Source organism: Mastigoproctus giganteus, chromosome 4 (genome assembly GCF_048544385.1).
Source record: "Mastigoproctus giganteus isolate SK-2022 chromosome 4, ASM4854438v1, whole genome shotgun sequence".
Classification (NCBI taxonomy): Eukaryota; Metazoa; Arthropoda; class Arachnida; order Uropygi; family Thelyphonidae; genus Mastigoproctus; species Mastigoproctus giganteus.
In genome coordinates, this window is record NC_143578.1 from 120,363,587 (window position 1) to 120,385,254 (window position 21,668).

The 21,668-nt window shown below is 35.7% G+C and overlaps 1 protein-coding gene across 1 annotated transcript in view; it reads left to right on the forward strand.

Annotated features, from left to right (window-relative positions):
• The window catches only part of Kdsr (3-ketodihydrosphingosine reductase), a 213,577-nt gene extending 198,594 nt beyond the window's left edge, over positions 1-14,983 (forward strand). Inside the window, exons 9-10 of the mRNA XM_090371754.1 lie at positions 6,492-6,593; positions 14,703-14,983. Of these exons, the coding sequence (XP_090227880.1) occupies positions 6,492-6,593; positions 14,703-14,813 (213 nt within the window). The 3' untranslated portion in view covers positions 14,814-14,983. The remainder of the gene's footprint in view (positions 1-6,491; positions 6,594-14,702) is intronic.
• Positions 14,984-21,668: the final 6,685 nt, after the last annotated feature.

A 21,668-nucleotide genomic window follows, 5' to 3' on the forward strand; every position in this document is an offset into this window, starting at 1 on the left:
CACAGATATAAGGAATGCAGAACTGGAATTTAGGGAGTACAATGTGTACAGAAAGGATAGACAGGATAGGAAGGGAGGAGGTGTTATGCTGTTAATTAAGAAAAACATAAAATCAAAAGAAGTGCATCCAGTTGATATAGATGACTAGTGCACTGTTGAGTCATTTTGGTGTGACATAAGCATTGCGAAAGCAAAAATAAGAGTAGGAGTGTGTTATAGGCCTAATGACTCGAATGAGTACAGTGAACAGTTGTACAGAGAAATAGAGTGGGCTAGTAAATCAGAATGTCTTATAATGGGGGATTTTAACTTCCCAGATATAGACTGGAACTTATGGGTTGGTCACTTTGTCACACACTAGTAAGACTTTTGTGGATTTATTGGATGTTTGTTTTCTGCAGCAGCATGTTCGAAAGGCAACCAGGGAGAGTAATACTCTTGATCTGGTTATCAGCAGTGATCATTTGTGTATTAAAAATTTGCAGATAAAGGAACCATTAGGTGGCAATGATCACAGTGTACTGATGTGGGATTTACTTAAAGATATAATTACCATCAGGGGTAAAGGAAGGGGTTTTTGCTTCCGTAAAGGTGACTACAATTGTCTCAGACAGTTTTTAAATTCTGTACAGTGGAATCAACTGATGATGTTACCAACAGCAAATTCTAAGTGGGAAGCATTCAAGGAATTAATCGTGGAAGCTACTAAAAGTTTCATACCTATTAAAAAATATTGTATTAGGTTTAGGCCTAAATGGTTGTCAGATGAACTAATGAGACTCGTGGCAGAGAAGAAAAATGCATGGAATGCATATAAATTATCAGGTGACACAGAAGCCTAAGATATATATAAGCTAATCTGTAATCAAGTCACAGAGGAGGTTAGGCAGGCGAAGGCAGATTACAAAAAATCTTTGGCAAAGGATGCTAAGAAAAACAGCAAGGATTTCTTTACTAATATAAACTCTAAAAGGAAAGGGATGAATCTGATTGGTCCACTTGATACCGATGGTTCAACTGTTGATGATCCTGCTCAGATAGCAAACAAACTGAATGAGTATTTTGCCTCTACATTCATACGTGAGGAGTTATTAAGGTTTGAAAATGCCACAAGGTTATCAAATTGTAACTGGGTGCTTAATGATTTTGTAATAACTGAGAACAAAGTGGAGGAGAAATTGTTGAAGTTAAACATAAGAAAGGCACCTGGGGTGGATGGGATCTATCCAGTTATATTAAAGGAGGCGGCAAAAGAAGTAATCAGACTATTAGCCATAATTGTGAAAGCATACTTGGACTCAGGGGAAGTCCCCACGGACTGGAGATGTGCAAATGTGTCCCCAATTCACAAAGGGAGATTGAAGGGTAACAAGTAATTACAGACCAGTTAGTTTAACTTCTGTTACGGGTAAAATAATGGAGTCACTGGTTAAAGATGTACTGCAGGATCATTTAGACAAGACTGCAGCAATAATTCAGACGCAGCATGGGTTTGTTAAGGGAAAGTTTTGTCTGACAAATTTGATTGGTTATTATGTTGTGGTTACAAAGGAACTGGATGCTAAAATAATTTTGATATCATATATTTGGATTTCAGGAAAGCTTTTGACATTGTTGCGCATGGAAGACTACTGTACAAATTGGAGCAGAATGGTATTAAGGGTAAGTTGCTACAATGGATAAAAGGATGGTTGAGTGAGAGAAGTCAGAGGGTGGTAATCAATGGGTGCTGCTCTTCGTGGACTATGTTATTAGTGGAGTCCCACAAGGTTTGGTGTTAGGTCCACTGTTGTTTTGTATATTTATCAATGATATTGATGAAGGTATATCAGGATTAGTATCGAAGTTTGCAGATGATACAAAGGTTGGCAGGGTTGTTAATGATAGTAATGGCAGTGTGTTACTGCAACAGGATCTAGAAAATTTGGGCACATGGGCTGGGAAGTGGCAACTGAAGTTTAACGTTGAAAAATGCAAAGTGCTGCATATGGGTAGAAGTAACCCCACAGAAACGTACCAACTGTGTGGTACTGCACTTAAGGTGGTAAAAATGAAAAAGACCTGGGAGTAATTGTGCAGTCAGACATGAAGTTTTCTGAGCAATGCAGGCAGGCTGCCAGGGCAGGTCATGGGGTGTTTTCAATGATATACAGGAATTTTGCTAGCAGGGAAAAGGAGGTGATTGTACCTCTATATAAGGCAATGGTCAGGTCAGGCCACGCCTTGAGTACTTCATGCAGGTCTGGAGGCCTCATTTTAGGAAGGATGTAGATTTGCTTGACCATGTACAGAGAAGGGCAACAAGATTGGTGAGGGGAATGAAGGGAACTTCTTACCATGAGAGGCTTAATTTCTGCAAATTGCAGCAGCTGGAGACTAGGCACCTGTGAGTGGATCTGATTGAGGTGTATAAGGCCTTGAATGAGTTGAGAATGCTGAATTCTTGATGGGATTCTTCAACTTGTTCAGATTATGAACCTAAGGGGGCATAAATCGAAATTGAGGATGGACAGATGTAGAATAGATGTGTGGAAATTTGCCTTTAGCCAGCGAGTGGTTAATTGCTGGAACAAACTTCCATCTGTCGTTGTAGAAGTTGATAGGTTAAATAAATTTAAGGAAGAACTGGACAAACATTTAGAGGGGATTGTTTTGTAATTTTTTTTTTTTGGCGGATGCTGCATAAGCTTCAGCTTTCTTGCATCACATGCCACTACTACTACTACTACTATTTGCAGAACTTAAACCTTTCTTGATATATTTGTTCCTTTGTCACTTTGTTTCCCTCACCAATCTTATTTCCCTTCTCTTTCCTCATTCCAGCAGCTCTACATCCTCCATAAAATGAGGTCTGCAGACCTGTATGCAGTACTCGTGGTGTGACCTGACCATTGCCTTATACAATGGATAATCACCTCCTTATCCTTGCTACTAAAGTTCCTGTATATCATTGAGAAGACACCATGAGCTGCTGTGGCAGTCTGTCTGCATTGCTCTGAAAACTTCATATCCGACTGCACAATTACCACCAGGTCTTTTTCATTCTCCGCTTCCCTGAGTGTAGTGTACCGCACAGTTGCTACATTACTTTGCGGTTACTGCTATCCATATGCAGTACATATGCATTTGTCAATGTTAAACTTCAGTTGGCAGCTCTCTGCCCATCTGCCCAACTTTTCCTGATCCTGTTGCAGCAGTGTACTGTCATTAACAACCCTGCCAACCTTTGTATCATTGATAAATACAAAAAACAACAATGGTCCCAACACTGAAACCCAGGAGACTCCACTAATAACATTAATCCATGATGAGCCATGTCCATTAATTACCACTCTGTCTCCTCCCACTCAACCATTCTTTTATGCATAGCAGAAACTGTCCGTTAATGCCATACAGCTCCAATTTTTACAGCAGCCTTTTATATGCAATAGTATCAAAACTTTCCTGAAATCCAAGTATATGATACAGTCAGTCCTCGTATAGCACGATAGTTTGTTCCTAGAAACTCTCGTGCAATGCAAAATCTTGCAATATAAACAACAAGCTCTATGGGAAAAATAGGGTTAGGTGCCGACCACCCAAGATTGAACCTACATTTGTAACCAAAACATTACCAAACACAATAAATAATCGTAATAAAATACGTAAGTATTTTATTACGATTATTTATTATTATACGTAATAAAATACGTAATACGTAAGCATTTTAATTACTTAAGTATTTTAAGTAATACGTAAGTATTTTATTACGCCTATTACATAATAAAATATTACTAATGCTTTTGCTTCTATCGTAAGCAAACGTTTTTGTTTGATTTTTTATCCAAACAGATGTCAGCTGTTCCATCTCTTCCAATTCTTTGTATCTTAGTCTAATGGATGTTAATTACACTTTGAGTTGTTCCTGCTATGAAAGTTGTTTTTATTTTCTCTGCATTCTTTGTAATTCTCGGCATTGCCTCTTTTAGGTCTGTAGCACGTGCAATATCACATGGTCTTTCATTTCGCTTAAAGCGTTTCACAATTCAATTTCATATTTTTTCTCTATCGACAGAAGCGGACTGGCCATAAGCCTTACCGGGGAAACCCCGGTGGGCCGGAGGTCAGTGTGATTTTGGCCATAAACGCTGGTATGAGGCCATTACAAATTTTCCCGGGTAAGAATTTTTGATCCAGTCGGCCTCTGTTTATTGATATTGCTTTTCTTTTTCTCTCTGAATCTGTAGTGTCTTCACAAGGATGCTTCCTTTTCACACCTTTTAAGTGTTTTACTCATTTTTAGGGAATAAAGCACAATTACAAAATGAGGAGGCACGCTTCATACACATAAACAAAGCTGCGCGCGTGTAGCAACTGAATAAACAACACCGTAAAGGCAGAGATACACTGTTAACACCTCACATTTTACTAAAGCACATTTCTAGGGGTTACTACCATAAAACAATAAAAACAATTTCCAGTTGCGTTTCTGCGAGTGGAATCTGTTATAAACTGGTAGTAAACTCGATCTAATTGCATTTTCGATTATACCGATAGCTGGAATTGTTGGTTTTTACGTTATTATGGTGAAATGTGTTTCGCCTTCACTGATATAAAAAACAAATACATTTTCAGAATCTTCTCTTCATTCCTATCGTGTTGTGTTCAGTTGGGGTGATTCCGCGTTCGACTGACATTTCTTGTAAACACAAAGGCGAATCGTGCATAAGCAAATTCGGTTCGTGTTATATAAGATATCGTTCCCCTATTTATGAATCGTGTATGATCGAATTCATGTAGTGTAAACACGTGTTATACGAGGACTGACTGTATCAAAATTATTTTTTTGCATCTGGTTCCTTGGTGATCACGTCATAGTATCCAATCAAATTAGTGAGGCAAGATTTCCCCTTGTCTAGTCGTTTACAGAATTATTAACTGAAGTTTTCATTATTTTTTTATTCTTGGGGCTATTTGTGCAACTGTCATGTCCTTAGATGGATCTGTGGTACCATTAAATCTGTTCAAATCTAAAGTTTTTGAGGTATCATGATACCAAAATATATTAGTAGCATTAGATATGGAATAATCATCTGAGAAACTCACTAAATTTTCAACTAATGTTGAAAATTTAATGAATGCCATAATGAGATATTAGCTATAGTTTTATTATTGTCTGCAAGAGTAGCTCATGGTGTCTTGTCAATGATATACAGGAATTTTTTTAGCAGGGATAAGGAGGTGATTGTCCCCTTGTATAAGGCAATGGTCAGGCCACACCTTGAGTACTGTATAGAGGTCTGGAATCCTCATTTTAAGAGGGATGTAGAGCTGTTGGAACGAGTACAGAGAAGGGCAACAAGATTAGTGAATGGAACAAAGGGGTGCTCTTACGAAGAAAGGCTTAAGTTTTGCAAATTACAGTGTCTGGAGACTAAGTACCTGCGAGGTGATCTGATTGAAGTGTGTAAAGCCTTGAATGGTTTGAGCATGCTCAGTGCTGATGGGATTCTTCTTTTTGCTCACAATAATCACCTGAGAGGGCATAAATTCAAATTGAGGAAAGACAGTTGTAGGTTAGATGCGGAAGTTAGCCTATAGCCAGCGGGTAGTTGATTCGTGGAACAGACTTCCATCTTTTGTTGTAGAAGTTGATAGCTTAAACAGATTCACGGCAGAACTAGACAAACATTTGGAGCAAGTGGATAGGTGAAATGAGAAGTGTGTGTGTGTGTGTGTGTGTGTGTGTGTGTGTGTGTGTGTGTGTGTGTGTGTGTGTGTGTGTGTGTTGGCTAATGCTATATTAGCTTGCTTCATGTGTCCTTGCTAATGCTATTTATGATGATCAGCTTCCTTGAAAAGGTATTAAACCCATTACTTTCTGTTGTCACTGTAGTGATTTGTACTATCTTTGTTTTTGCTTTGGCTGGCTGGATCAGATAATTATGGTTCTACTGTATTTATACTTCTGCCTACAAACATCTGATCAATGTTATAATTTGCTCTTCTAAAAACATCACAAGGAAGTACATTTAATTTAATTCACAACTTAAATTAATCACAAAATAATGTTTTTTTTCTAATTGTGAAATATCTCCATATGGCACATATAGGTGTCATTTTTTTTTTTTTTTTTTTTCGGTAGTTGTTGGCGCATCGGCTTCTGTGGCCATAATGCACCTCCCAAGGTTTTTGCAGTACTTTGATCCAAGCCCGAGGCGGGATTCGAACCCGTGACCTTTAGGTTACTAGGTAGGCACTTTACCCACCTGGCTAGCCCGGTCGGCTTAGGTGTCATTACTAATGTCACAGTTCTCAGAGTGTGATACCAAACTTTGTTTACATATTTTATTTCAACTCCTAACATTATGGAGATGAGTTTTTGACTGTGGTTAATATCTGAATTCTGTAGAATTTCAAAACAAAGACCTAATTAAGCATGTGATTTAAAAGAGGTTAAGAATCACTTTATGTTGAAGATTTTAAAAAGAATTTTATATAATGTATTTCAGGCAAGAAAGTTTATGAGCACTGTTGGATTTGAAGGGAAGCTGCTGTGTATTCTCAGTTCAGGTGTAACACCTGTTTGTACTCTTACTGAACTTGTTACTCAGGTAATTGCATTTTTGTTTTTTATTTGATATATGCATGTTTATCAGTAAGTGGGTGTGGGAGGGATCACAATCAATGAAGGGCACTATCCATATGCACATTAAAAAAAATTGTTCTTGTTTATACTCCGGCACGACCACTAGGTCAGTAGAGTTTACAATAAATCATCAATACAAGCGTTAATTATATTTAGCAGTCACAGGCTTGAATCCTGGTCCACTCAAAGAACATTTGCTGCTGCACTCTAGCTCCTTACCACTCAGCTATGCCAGACATATTTAAACCTTAAGCAGTTACACCAATGTTTTTTGAGGATCACATATGCACTCAGAAAAGATAACCTGTTATAACTAAAATTTTTCAAGGAAAATTCAGAATTGTTCACTTTTTGATGGCTTTTGGTTTCAATATATTATGAACACAACTGTAAAATCCATTTATTATATTAAAAACATTTTTAATTTTTTTAATAATAAAAAGAAAACTGCCTCTGCAGCAGTTCAGACTCTTCCCCAACTCCTTATTATCTGTAGTTATCTTTGCTGTCAGCAAGCAAAATGTAACTTGGAAAACCTGCATGCTTCTTCAGTTGAATCCTGGCCTCTTCAATGATGCAAAGCCAGAGAGTGTACCAATTGGAAGCACTGCGATTAAACATAAAATCAGTGTGCTACACCAATTTTAAATTCTTGTTTTTCGCCACTTACATATCATTATCAAGATAATGATATGTAATTATATCACTTCTGCTGATGATAGTTGATCTGCCAAGTTATCAGCGATATTTTTGACATGTTGAGCTATAGTACGCCAAGACAAACTTGTTTTGGAATTTAGACTTCATAGTTGAACTTAACATTGTACTAGCTTCTAACATGCATTCCTTAATGCAGTAGTCTCAAGCTGGCGGCCCGCGGGCCGCATCCGGCCCCCGAAGCAATTTTACACAGCCTGCGAATACATTTCAATTATGTATTTGTTGTAAATACGGTGCTTATAATTTTAGAGACATAGAGATATGGACTGAGCTTATGTGTGCGACTGCTATTGAAGGAAAAAGAGATAGAATGAATAGGTTGGGGCTTTGTCTTTGTCACTGTATGTTTGTATGCCAGGCCACGTGACTGGGATAAGGTGGGAGAACTTCCCGCGTCGGTACAATCAGTAAATTTAGTTCGCCAGCCGACAGTTGGTGGCGCTTCAGTATTGTGGTGTTTCCGATTTTTTCTATTGAGTTGGTATTTCTGATATATATTTTCCTTCAGTCAGTCACTAGTTGGTTAGCTGGATGCACAGCTCATATTGCTATATAGATGGAGACAAACTAACGTACGGCCCGTCAGCTGTTTTCAGATCATGCATTCGGCCCACATGCAATTTGAGTTTGAGACCACTGCCTTAATGAACTCTCCATCTGAAATGGCTTACATGCTTTTGCGATTTTTCTGGCAATGATATAAATTGTTTTTGTCACAGCTTCCTGTTCATCATTTTGTTGAATAAAATTAGGAAATTATGTCTACAACACTTTGTTGTAGACATAATTTCCTAATGAGTTGATCTCACATTGCTTTTCTTGCATCATCAGTTAAGTTTTTTCCATGCATAGGGTGCTTAGTTGTGTAGTGTCTCTTAATGTTATATACTTTAAAAACCAAAACACTTTCATTGCAAATGAGACACACAGCTTTATTTTTAATGCTTCTGAAAAAATATTTAGTTTTCCATTCCTCATTAAATGTACGACACTCATCCTTGATTGTTTGTTTTTTACTCATATTATGAAATATTCTTCTACTGGGATAACAAAATTAAAACAAAAAGTCACAAAGTACGCTCAAATTATAAACTAATAAGATAAGCTTGTCACAAGTTCAAAAGGTAAATCCAAATCAAAATATCACAAAATAATTTAAAATATCAATTCAACCCAGAAAGCAACGTATGTGTTAGCAATCGCTGACTAATCCAACTAGGTTGTAATCCACTCACCTAATCACTGTCAACTTCACTACACTGATTTTTATATAAACTTTGTAAATCCACACATGAGCAACAAGTTTCATACTACAAGACTGTCTGACTCGAACTGGAGGTAGAAAGTATGGATTCGTGTCCCCATTGTTCCACATGCACGTGATTACTCAGTAATTTTGTCTAAACAGTATTTCTCGGAAGTTCCATCATAGCATTGTGAAGATAGTATTGTTGATAATTTACCACTACTGATTCCATTGTATTTATTATAGTATGATAGTATTCATTATCTTGATAAAGTTACTAATGAAATTATGGCACAAGATGAACTGCACAAAAAACAGACGTGGGCCATAGTTTGCCCTGGCCTGGTCTAGATGATCCCATAAAAGCTCTGTTGTGTTTAAGTAAGGTGATTGAGGTTGGCACACCATAATTTTGCAGTAACCCCTCCTATTGTTTTGTTGCTAGAAAGTCCCTGCACAGCTTACAGCTGTGCTTCAGGTTATTGTCTTGTTGTAATATAAAATTTCTTCCACATAGTTGAAGTCTAGAGAATATTGTATTATATTCAGGAAAATGTTTATATAGCCTTCTTTTCTTAAAAGTCCTTCAATTCTGATGATGCCATCCACTCCAGAAAAACAGAACCACCAGATCATGATGGAACCACCACCATGCTTGACTGTAGGCACTAAACAATGTGGCACCATTTTTTCTTCAGTTGATCGTCACACATAAACAAACATAAGCTTGGATTCAAAATTTTCAAATTTGGATTCATTCGTCTACAGTATGTTTTTTCACTCTTCAGTTGTCCAATATTTATGTTTTTTCACTCTTCAGTTGTCCAATTAAAAACTGTTGATCTTGGCCCTTAGCCAAGATCAACAGTTTTTTTTTTGATTTTCTGGTTATTAAAAGCAGAAAATGTAGACCTCTTATTAAACTTCGTCTTTAGATATCAGTTATATCTGCAGTAAGTCATCAATTACATTTAGAAATCAGTGTTATGGTCTTATCTTGCACTTCTGTTATTACACACAGTGATTGTGGTTTGTCCTTTAAACTGCCAGTCTCCTTGAATCATCAAATAGTAGTTTGTACTCCTTTGAATCTATACAAAAAGTATAAATATAAAGTTTTATAAACTCCTCTGCCCCCAGCTATACAGAGGTCTTTAAGGAAAATAATATAATTAATTAATTTGCATATTTACTCTGAAAAAGCTTATCACTTAAACTTCTTTAGAAACTTTTTGTATAGATTTTGGAATCATAACAAGAATTTTTTTTTTTTTTATTCAAATTCTTTCCGAGCTGTGGTTCCTTTCAAAAAGCAGGTATTCTCAGTTAACGAATAAAAGATTAGCCTTATTGGTGATTTTATTTGATTAAAAATGGCTATTAAAAATTCCAAAAATTGAATCTTCTCAAAGAAGAGCAGCATGACTTCAGATTTGCCTTTAAAAAAAATAATTTTTAATCATAGTGATCAGTGAAATCCATTATATTATACCCAGTGAGTGTGCAGCACACTGTGGTAGAACAAATCAGGCCCTCCAGACTTCCATTCACTATTTTCCTCCATGCTCTCCCATTTCCTACAGATCTTTAGCCCAAGCCAGAGTAATCCGTCTTTCTTCTAATGCTTGCTTGACACCATCTATCCACCTTCATCTTGATTTATCTCTAGGTCTAGTAACATTCACTTTTGTGGAAAATCTCTGTTGAGCCAATCTTCCTTCTCACATCCTTTCTACTTACTCATTTCATCTTAAATCTGCTTTGCTTATTTTTTATATTTGTTATCCCAAGATTTTTCCTTAATTCTCATTTCTGAAGGCTCTAATTTTCGATCAGTTTTTATTTTTTTTTACCCAGCTCTCAGCTCCATATGTTAAACTTGGCTTAAAAACTGCATTATAAACAGTTGGTTAATTTCTGTTTTGCTCTAAATGAATTTGTTAAAATGTCTTTCTATACTTGCTGTGTTACTTATTCTGTTATTTATTTCCACGTCTGACCTTCAATCTTCACTAAAGACTGCTTCTAGACAAAATTACCATCTTATTCCACTTTCATTGAAAACTTGAATGCACTTTTCACACCAGTTTTGGGGCGCCTCCGTAGCCAGGTGGGAAGGAGCAGCAGTGTGCAGCACACGCTTCTTGATTAGACCGGGGTTCGAGCCCGTCACCACCAAATACGGAGGATGCGGAAAGGTCAGGGACTGACCACCGCATATCCCGGAGCAATATGGCCTTAGTTGCTAATGCTCCTAAAAACCAAACAACAACAACAACACCAGTTTTGGAGCTTTGGTTCCTCTCAAATGGCTAGTATTCTGAGTTAATGAATAATTGACTTTAATCATCACATAAGCAGAATTTAACAAATAAAGAATTAAAAATAACTAGTAACTTTAGATCAGCTTGAATAATGCAGTTATTTCTAAAGTGAGCATAAGACCAAGCTCGGTCACTGGAGGGGCATTAGTGTCACCAGATAGTAAATGTTAAAAGAAAAAGCAGAAAAAAAATGTTATTATTTTCTCTAATTATCTCAGTAGCTGTGGAAGACTCATAATGGTGGACTGTCTCTTGCCAATAATGCATGTACTCCTTTTATATTGCAGAGATATTGATGATTCTCATGCAATCTCTGATATAGAGTTGGACACCTTAGTGCAGGGGTGGCAAACCCATGGCATGTGTCCCCAAAGTGGTGCACGTACAATTTTTTTGGGCACTCGGAATTCAGTGTCCCAAAAAAAATTTCAAACTTCATGCAATGATTTGTTTGAAGTCAGAGTGGTGAGATGTACTGACAAAATTGTTAAACAAAATTAAGGAAAAGAATTTGTATATTTCACACATTTATTCAGAATGTAAGTTATTGGTAAAGTTATGTGAGATATATTATTTATATTCAGTATTTAGTGTAACCTCCTTCATTGTCAATTACAGTTTGTATGTGGCGTGGAGATTATTCTTCACTAATTCCCATAAATTCTCATAAATGTTTTAATTGCTATTTGCCCTCTACAGATTGTTTAGAATATCAGCTAAACCAGCAAAGAAACATAAAAGTTCAAATGAAGAGGGGAGTAGCAGAGAATTTCAAGAATCTTCGAGTGAAAGATTTGGTATGATTAAGAAGGATAATAAAGCATTATGCATTTTGTGCTCTGAAACACGAGGGTAGTTTTTTAAAAGGTTTAGCCAATTTTGGCACGTGATTTAGCCAATTTTTGTGTTCTGGGCACTTGAGGATAGTTTTTTATTGCATATAATAATCAGAATCCTCATCTGATGCATTTTTAGGCACATTAGCATATATGTGCATGAGCATCAGTTGTCTTAACCATATCTGTCATTCCATTCACATTCCATAACTCAGCTCCCAGTGGACAGATTTTCATGGTATTTTATGTTTAGGTCTTTTAGAAAGATTTGTCAGGCCATTGCAAATCATTAAATCAGAAAAATGGAAATCTGGCAATTATATTTTTCATAATATATCACATAGGCTATTCATGTACTGAATATTGCTGCTTGAAGCAATATCTGTTGCTTCAGCTACATTATAATTTGTTTTTGCTGTGCACTGATTGGAGGAAAATGGGCAATCTGTGATGGACACAGAAATGAAATGGTCTCAGTTCACACATAAAAGCAATTAATTAATTAATTGCTTGCTTTTGTGTGAAATTAATTAATTTAGTGTTGCAATTAATTTGATCTTTGAGAAGCTCATTTTCTTATCAGTTTACTAAATACTGCAGTGGATTCTGGTTATTTGGGCCACCCGTTAATCAGGGCAGCCGTTTATTTGGGACAAATCTCAAAGAACAGAACCTAATTCGAAAAAATGGCCAGGGTTTTCTTCGCTTAATTGGGACAACATGCTGTCTACTTATTTCACTTTACGATTGTCTTTGACCAGACCATGTAGTCTGGTCAAAGACAATCGTAAAGTGAAATAAGTAGACACTAGAATCAGCCGCTTTATAGAATCAAATTTCAAAAAACCAATTCAAATCATTAAAATGTACTACACTTTCATCATTATCATATGTTTGGCTATAAGAATCAATTTTGAATGCATTTGTGATATTTTTCTAAAGCACATTTCTGGAGGTCACAACCAGAAAACAAAAACAATTTGCAGTTTCCAGTTTATTGGGCTTTTCTGTTAGTGCAATCTGTTATAAATGAGTAGTAAATTCGATCTTATTGCATTTGCAATAATACTGGTATCTGGAATTCTGTAGATTTTTATGTTATTATGGTGAAATGTGTTTCCCCTTCACTGAAATCTTCAATCATATAAAAAACAAATTTTCATAATCTTCTCTTCATTCCTATGTTTTTTTTTTTAAGCTTTTATAAACTTGTTACTCCATATCTCACTTGCCCATATCATGTTAGTTGCAATTTGTGCATGCTGTTCTTTATTTTGATTGCTTATCTTTTTTATTGTTTTAAATTTTACAACCCCAAAAAAAATGTCAGTGAACAAAAATAGCAATTACTTAGTATATACTACAGTATTAATTAAGCTATATATGTGAGCATAAATTTATTTTTATTTTGCTAACCTGCGGAAAATATTCTTCTGATTTTCACATATCATTTAATTTTGTTAATTGGTAAGGTAACAAAGTGTCAATTTATCTTTACTTTTATATGCCGTGGATAATATTCCTCCTATTTTCACTTATTACAATCGCCATTTAATAGAATTAAAATTCAATTTACAAATGTGATCACAATGACCAGCACTTACTGCATTGCATATAGCGAACAGTATTTTATTATGGAGAGTCCATCATAAAGCAGGGTCCACTGTATTTTTAACTATTTATGTGAAACTTTGCATAATTCGGGCAGCCGCTTAATCGGGCCAAAGTGCACTAGTCTCAGTGTGTCCCAAATAACTGGAATGCATTGTATTTTCTTATTATATTAATCACAATAGAGGCATGAAATATGTTATATTTTAATTGATATTAAAATTCAGGAAAAAATAAAGCACATTATGAAATTGTAGTATAAGTATATGTTATCAGAACCTCAGATAGGTATTAAATAAATACCAATCTGAGGTTCAATTGGTATTTATTTAATTTAGTGAATCACAGAATGGGAAATATGTTGCATTTCGTGTGTTGTGAAATGCAGTACATAAAACATATTGCAAAATGTTGAAAATATTAGATTGTGAGGTATGTGTAGTGAAATAAAAACAATTAATTTTAATATTATTAGTTAATAAATTACTAATTGGTTGTGTACTTTTCACTTTTACTGATATAACAGGGAAAAAAAAATGCAATTAAGAAATTGAATATTAAAATGCAATGCACTGTGTACATTGCTTAGCTTATTACACTGTACAGATGCTAAAACTGACAATGGTTGGAATGACACTTCCTTTCTAATATAGTTGGTGATCTACACCAAGATACTACCGTGGTTTTTATGTATTTTATGCTCTCACAGTGTCACTATAAAGTAACAAGGCTAATTTTTTATTCTCCAATGTGATCTGTGCAGAGTCAGTTGAATTCAGACTTGGTGAGTCCAAGACTTCAGTGTTTTTTGAAAGCCAGCACAATCATATGTCATTATTACGATTTGCTCTTACTCTTTGAAATGGGACAGTCATGTATATGTGTTTATCTCCAAAGTTCTAACAGTGAATTTCACGGTTGACTTTTCCTCCTTTTTTTTAAAAAAAAAAAAGTGGAATTTTGCATTTTTCTTCCACTTATAGTTACACCTGTCCAAATCATAACAGAAATTGGTTTGTGTTTTTTATGACAGAAATTAATTATATTCTGTTATTTTTGTGGATTTAAAGATTGCCAAATTATGATTGATCAGTAAAAAAAAAAAAACTTTTCATTGTGTTTGATATGGGTTTGATAAAGAAGTTCTTTTGATTTAATACTGAAATTCATACCTTGTACTGATGCAGTGGAGTTTTTAGTCATTAGTTTCTTGCTTATCAAACATATTCTGAACTAAATGTTATAATGAAACTTGATCAGTAACAAAATAAAAACTAAATTATTAGGAAATTACAGAAAATTTTCTGTTTCACTGATTTTTACTTTTTCATTCACAGATTTTAACTATGGGTCCATTTCGTCTTGTAGGAGCTGCATTTATTAGTAGATGTAATGGTATTATAAGACAGTGTGCAAAAGAGCGTGAACAGTCCAAGAAATCATTGTGACTTTATTCATATGCACACAATTGTATTCCAAGGAATAATAATGCTTGGAACAGATAAACTACATGTCCTGTTTGTAGTGTTTTTCAAATATGTAATTTGGATCACTCTGAGATACATAATTTGAAGAGATATATGGAAAGTTTCTTTTACATTGTAAAAATTAAAAATATATTTTGGTAAGTATAAGGCATGCATTAAACACTACTCTTTATGTAATTTTTTGTCTGTATTAGTTTTGTAATTGAAGAACAGTAAACCTTCAATTTAATAGACTTCAGAAAATAATGAATGGCAGAACCAGTATGGGACCCGGTTTTGTAAATGCCTCATTCTGAAGGTATTTATTATCAGTTAAAACATTTTAATTAACCGTAAAACTAATAAGGAGACTGATCTTCTTTTGTTTATCAACAAATAGAAAGAAATCAAAATACTATATGAAGTATTGTTGTTCTCTTTTGTGACAATTGAAGTAATTTATAAAATGTTGTACTAAGTTGTGCTTACAGTTCTTGCTATTAAGAAGAAACTGTAAGTGAAGCTAAATTCGTGTGTCTCGCACCCTTTACAAGAGTCATATCATAGAGAGTGCAGTGCAATCAGGATTTTACTCCTTTCCACCTTCAATTCAGCCTGCTGATTGTGTCAGACATAATACGGTGTTATTTGAACCTCCATCAAGGGTGCTCGAGCCCCTTGTTGAAGTTCAATCAAAGTGAAGAGTTTCTTTTAATCAGAGTTTTTGACAGCAGAAACTCTAACTGAAGGAACTCTTCACACAATAATAGCAGTTAAAATAGCGTAATACAACATTTAATACTTTTTTTTTGCGAAGGTAAAGAAAGCCCACACAAGAAGCACACAAAAGTTCGATAAATTTACCAGTAAAAGTACTTTGCCATAACAGCATTTGTATTGTTGCTCGCTCAGTAAACATACAGTGGGTGTTATCGGTCAGGAGTAGAAATTGAATCCCATGAGAGATTGAAACCCTCCTGAAGTGGAGGGGTTAACCTGACCTTTTTTCTTTAGAATCACTGGTGGATTAGTGGATAAATTGTTTATTAAGAAAAAAAAAAAGCAAAGGTAAAGGAAGCCCACACAAGAAGCATGTCATTCGAAAAAGTTTACCGGTGAAACTACGTTATTAACATTTTTTACGACGCCAGAACTTCCAATATGACTCTGTTTGTGATTCAATTAGTGATTCTAAAGGAAAAAAGGTCAGGTTATCCCCTCCACTTTGGGAGGGTTTCAAGCTCCCGTGGGATTCAACTGCTACTCCAGAGCGACAACACCCACCGTCTGTTTACCGAGCGAGCAACAATACAAATGCCATTACAGCAAAGTACTTTTACCAGTAAATTTCATCGAACTTTTGCATGCTTCTCATGTGGGCTTTCTTGACCTTAGCCCTTTTTTAAAATTTGATAATATAGCACTTTTTCATCAGTCTAGCAGCTTCAGTGAATATACTTTTCTTTCGAGTTTTGTGGACAATCAGGTTTAGCGGACAGACCTTACCCCCATATTGTCCGTTGAACCTGAAGCTTTACTTTCGAATTAATATATAACAATCAGGATGATTTATATATACTAAAACTCATCAGTGTACTCCTCAGATGGCTTATAAGAGCCCTGCCCTGTTAACTTTCATATCATTTCTATTTCATTTTAATATATATCTAGAATTTTGGCCAAGAGAGGGTCAATTATGAACACCTTTTTAATAATTTATAGTAGATTTTTATGATCTTTAATTGTTCAGCAAATGTGCGCGCGCGCACACACACATATAACCATACAAATAAATTAGAATGAGTTAAAAATAAAACATTTTTGTCTATATAAACTGGTTAAGATTACTTTTGTCAGTATGTGGCTCTGCACTGGAGTGTTAGTATCTGTTGTATTTTTAATTTTCGCTGCATCAAGACCACTGCTATTCAAGTCCTCTGCATTGGCGGTTCGATCTGGATCGGGTGGCGGACTGATCTTTCAATCGACTCGCCTTTGCGGCAATTTGTCTAGCAATCGAAATGCAGCGATTCCCTGACCATTATTGGCCTTGTACTCCTCTGTTGAGATGGGGGTAATGGTCAGTCTATTTTTGTTTTATTTTACTGTAGTGGTCTAGATCTGTTGGTGATATTTCACATAAATTTGGACCTGGTGCCCGTCAGAGTGGGCGCCATTAAATTTCTATTGTAATTGGCTTTCAAAATTTAATGAATTATTATTCTTGTAATTAGATGTTCTAAATTATCTTAGATTTTCTGCTGCAATATTTTTACTCTTGTTACCCCTCTCCCCTCCCTGTTTGGCTTGATTCTTAAGTTTGATTTCGACTATTTTCGCTCTTGTCTTGCCATGCTGCTGGCAATATTTTATTTTATTTTTATTTTTAACTCATTCTAATTTATTTGTATGGTTATATTTCAAGCATCATGTAGAGGAATATGCTTTTTGCTGCCTCTGATGTTTGCTGTAACTATTTATTTTATTTTTATCATGAAAGATCCAGTTTCCAACTATTTTAAACGTTATTCAAATATATATATCAATACTTCCTTTTTTTTTTTTTTGTGTGTAAGATCATATAGGGGTATGATCATATATATGTTTTGAAGGTTCTTTCACTGCAGTATCAGAAAATTGTTTTTTTTTTTTTTTTTTTGTTTGTTTGTAGATCCTCTTGAAACTCTACAGAGACATGCTTCCGCCTGTTATCTGTGTTTAACATATGCAGTAATAGTAGCCATTTTTCATATATACTTAAAAAGGTTTGAAACTCAGCATAAGAAAGTGTACATACCCTATCAACAAGATTTGAGTTGTGTGGAATTACATAACCCAAAATTGGTGAAATGTTGGATCCAGAAGACTGACAATTGAATGAAATGAAAATTTTGGTTATTGTGAAGAAGATTTTATTTTATAAAAATCATTAAAGGATGCAATGACGTATACATTGCTGCCATTGGTAACCAGAAAAATCTCTAGAGATTCCTTGTTGATATGCCCTTGAATGATTATCTTTTCTGTTTTTCAAGCAGCAGCCACAAGTAGGGGATAGCAAAAGTCCTTCATTATGACATTTTTTAACTATTCAAAGTTATGGCGTTTGTAAAATGACGTTCGTGCAATTAGCATTAGTATTAGCATTAGTAGAGGCATATGATGCAAGGAAGCAAGCTTATGCAGCATCAGCCAGAAAAAAAAAAAAAAAAAAAACCACTTCACCCTTCTGTTTGTTGGAAATACCTGTCCAGCTGAGCCTTAAATTTATTTAAGCTATCAACTTCCACAACAAGGGATGGAAATCTGTTCCACCAACCAACTACCCGCTGGCTAAAGGCAAATTTCTACACATCTATTCTACATCTGTCTTTACTCAATTTGAATTTATGCCCTCTCAGGTGATTATTCTGAGCAAGAGGCAGAATCCCATCAGCATTGAGCATGCTCAAACCATTCAAGGCTTTATACACCTCTGTCAGATCACCTCGCCGGTGCATAGTCTCCAGACACTGTAATTTGCAAAACTTAATCCTTTCTTCATAAGAGCAACCCTTTGGTCCATTCACTAACCTTGTTGCCCTTCTCTGTACTCGTTCCAGCAGCTCTACATCCTTCTTGAAATGAGGCCTCTAGACCTGTATACAGTACTCAAGGTGTGGCCTGACCATTGCCTTATACAAGGGAATAATCACCACCTTATCCCTGCTAGAAAAATTCCTGTATATCGTTGATAAGACACCATGAGCTACTCTTGCAGCCCGTCTGCACTGCTCAGAGAACTTCATATCTGCCTGCACAATTACCCCCAGGTCCTTTTCATTCTCCACCACTGTAGTGTAGTACCGCAGAGTTGATATGTTGCTCTGGGGTTACTGTTTCCCATATGTAGTACTTTACATTTGTCAATGCTAAACTTCATTTGCCACCTCTCAACCCATCTGCTCAACCTTTCCAGATCCTGTTGCAGCAGCATAGCGTCAGTAGTGTCCTTAACAACCCTGCCAACTTTTGTATCGTCTGCAAAATTGGACATTAAGCTTGATATATTATCATATACGAATAATATAATACTCCTATAGAAAAATTACCAGGAAAATATATGAAATTAAAATGGACTTTAAGCAAGAGAACTTTTAAAATATGGATAAGTGAAAGTGCCTGTTTCTCCTTGATGTTCATGTAGTATGTGTATTCTGTCATTACATTCCTAGCAAAGCAAGCTAAATATTTTTTAACATTAGTAGTGGCATATGATGCAAGAAAGCAAGCTCATATAGTGTCAGTCAAAAAAAAACCCTTCCAATTTCACCTATCCATTTGCTCTAAACATGTTTATCTAGTTCTTCCTTAAATCTGTTTAAGCTATCAACTACCACAACAACAGATGAAGTTTCTTCCAACAAACAACCATTTGCTGCCACTTGCAACAATTTTCACACATCTATTCTGCAACAGTCTTTCCTCAGTTTGAATTTGCCTCCGTAGCCGAGTGGTTAGGAGCGGGAGTGCAGTAGCACATGCTCTTTGAGTATACCCGGGGTTCAAGCCCTGACTGCTGAATACGGTCGATCTGCCAACCCGCACTGGACCAGCGTGGCAGATTATGGTCCATTTCCCTCACCATGAATTGTTGAGGAGGCTTCCATCCTGCAGTGGGTTGATAATGGCTGCACTTTACCTTTTTTTTTTACCAAGTGCATAATCTGAGCAAGAGAAAGAATCCCATCATTGAGCATGCTTAAACCATTCAATACATCATGGACCTCAATCAGATCACCTTGCATGTGCCTAGTCTCCACATGCTGCAATTTGTAGAACTTGAAACCCTTCTTCGTAAGAGCAATGCTTTGTTCTCCTCACCAATCTTTTTGCGTTTCTTGGTACTCTTTCAAACAACTCTATATCCTTCCTAAAATGAGTCATACAGACCTGTATGTAGTATTCAAGGTGTGGCCTGACCATTTCTTTATACAAAGGGATAATCACCTCTTTATTCTTGTTAGCAAAATTCCTGTATATCATTGACAGGACCCTGTGAGCTGTTCTGGCAGCCTGTCTTCACTGCTCAGAAATCTTCATATCTGACTGCACAATTATCCCCAGGTCTTTTTCATTCTCCACTACATGAATGTAGTACCACACAGTTGGTATGCTACTCTGGGGTTAACTATCCATAAGCAGTACTTTGCATTTGTCAATGTTAAACTTCAATCGCCACCTCTCAGCCCATCTGCTCAACTTTTCTAGATTCTGTTGCAGCAGCCATCATTATTATCATTAACAACCCTGCCAAACTTTATATCATCTGCAGACGTGGACAGTAAGCTCGATACACCTTCATCATTATCATTGATAAATACAGAAAACAACAATGATCTCAACACCAAACCATGGGGGACTCCACTAATAACACTAGTCCACAAAGAGCGGTGTCCATTGATTACCACTCTCTGTCTTCTCCTCAACCATCCCTTTATCCATAGCAGCATCTTGCCCTTAATGTCATACTCTTCCAATTTTTACAACAAACTTTTATGTGTAACAGTATCAAAAGCTTTACTGAAATCCAAGTATGTGATATAAAAATTATTTTTTGCATCCATTTCCTTTTTGACCACATCGTGTTATCCAATCAAAATCCAGTCAAGATTTCACCTTAAAAACCCATGCTGTGTCTGAACTATAACTGCAGTCTTGTCTAAATGACCCTGCATTGCTTCTTGTAGGAGATATGTTTTTCTTATCTCCTATCAAGTTTACGTTATATGAATTCTGTGTCTCCTATCAAGTTTAAGTTATATATCATACTATAATGGTACTTTTGTAAATTCTAAGTAGCTATTATAGATAATAAATTTAGCAATCTATTGCTAACATACATGATTTGAGCTCTCGAGCAACGTATTTGCGGTACTATATATACACCAAGTCACAATACTAAAAGATCTACGGATATTAATGTCATTTGTTATGGACTATGTGATAAAGTTAAGATATTAAAACACATATGTAATGCTATAAATTATAGTTTATCTGCCATTTCTGATTCTGATTACTCTACTACAGAGCTACGTAGAAATTTCAGGTATCTGCTATGTCAATACTGAAACAATTGCAGCAAAATTTAGACGTTCTTATCGATACAACACAATGTTGGCAGAAGTCGATTGCAGTTTTTCCGCAATTATAAGGGCCTAGTAAAGAAAAAAAAATAACAACAAATTAATCAGGAAATCACAAACAAATATTGCACTACTAAATTAAAATCAAAACTTAGAGTAAAACTGTAATTTAAAAACAAAAAATAAAATTCTACTTGCCGGCTCCTGAAAAATCAGTTCTCTTAGCCTCGACAGCAGAACCTTTTTCTAAGTTATATTAGGACCAAGTTATCCAGTGGTGAAGTTATATAAATACAGCCACTCCCCAATTAACGTAAGGGTTGCGTTCCATGGAACTCTACGTAAGTTGGAATTTCCCCCATGCTTGTGCAGCACTTTCAACTGTGCTCACTGAATTGATTAAATCAAAAAAGAAATGTTCTGCGAACATGTGAATAGAATTAATTATTGTATTTATTCAATTTTTTATCTCATTTTATCCTATTAAAAAATTATAAAATTACAAAAAAAAAAGAGGAGACAGGCATAATATCAGTAATTTTTACCTCTCGAGCATCGTTGCCAGAATCGACATCTTCAGCTGATAAGTATACCGCTGTGGAGATTTAGAAGGAGCCGCCTGCTCAACCTTATGAAAGAACATAATGGATGACTGGACGGTGGCTTTTTTCTTTTCATCATAGATTTCTTTGTAGCAAGCAAGCAAGCATAT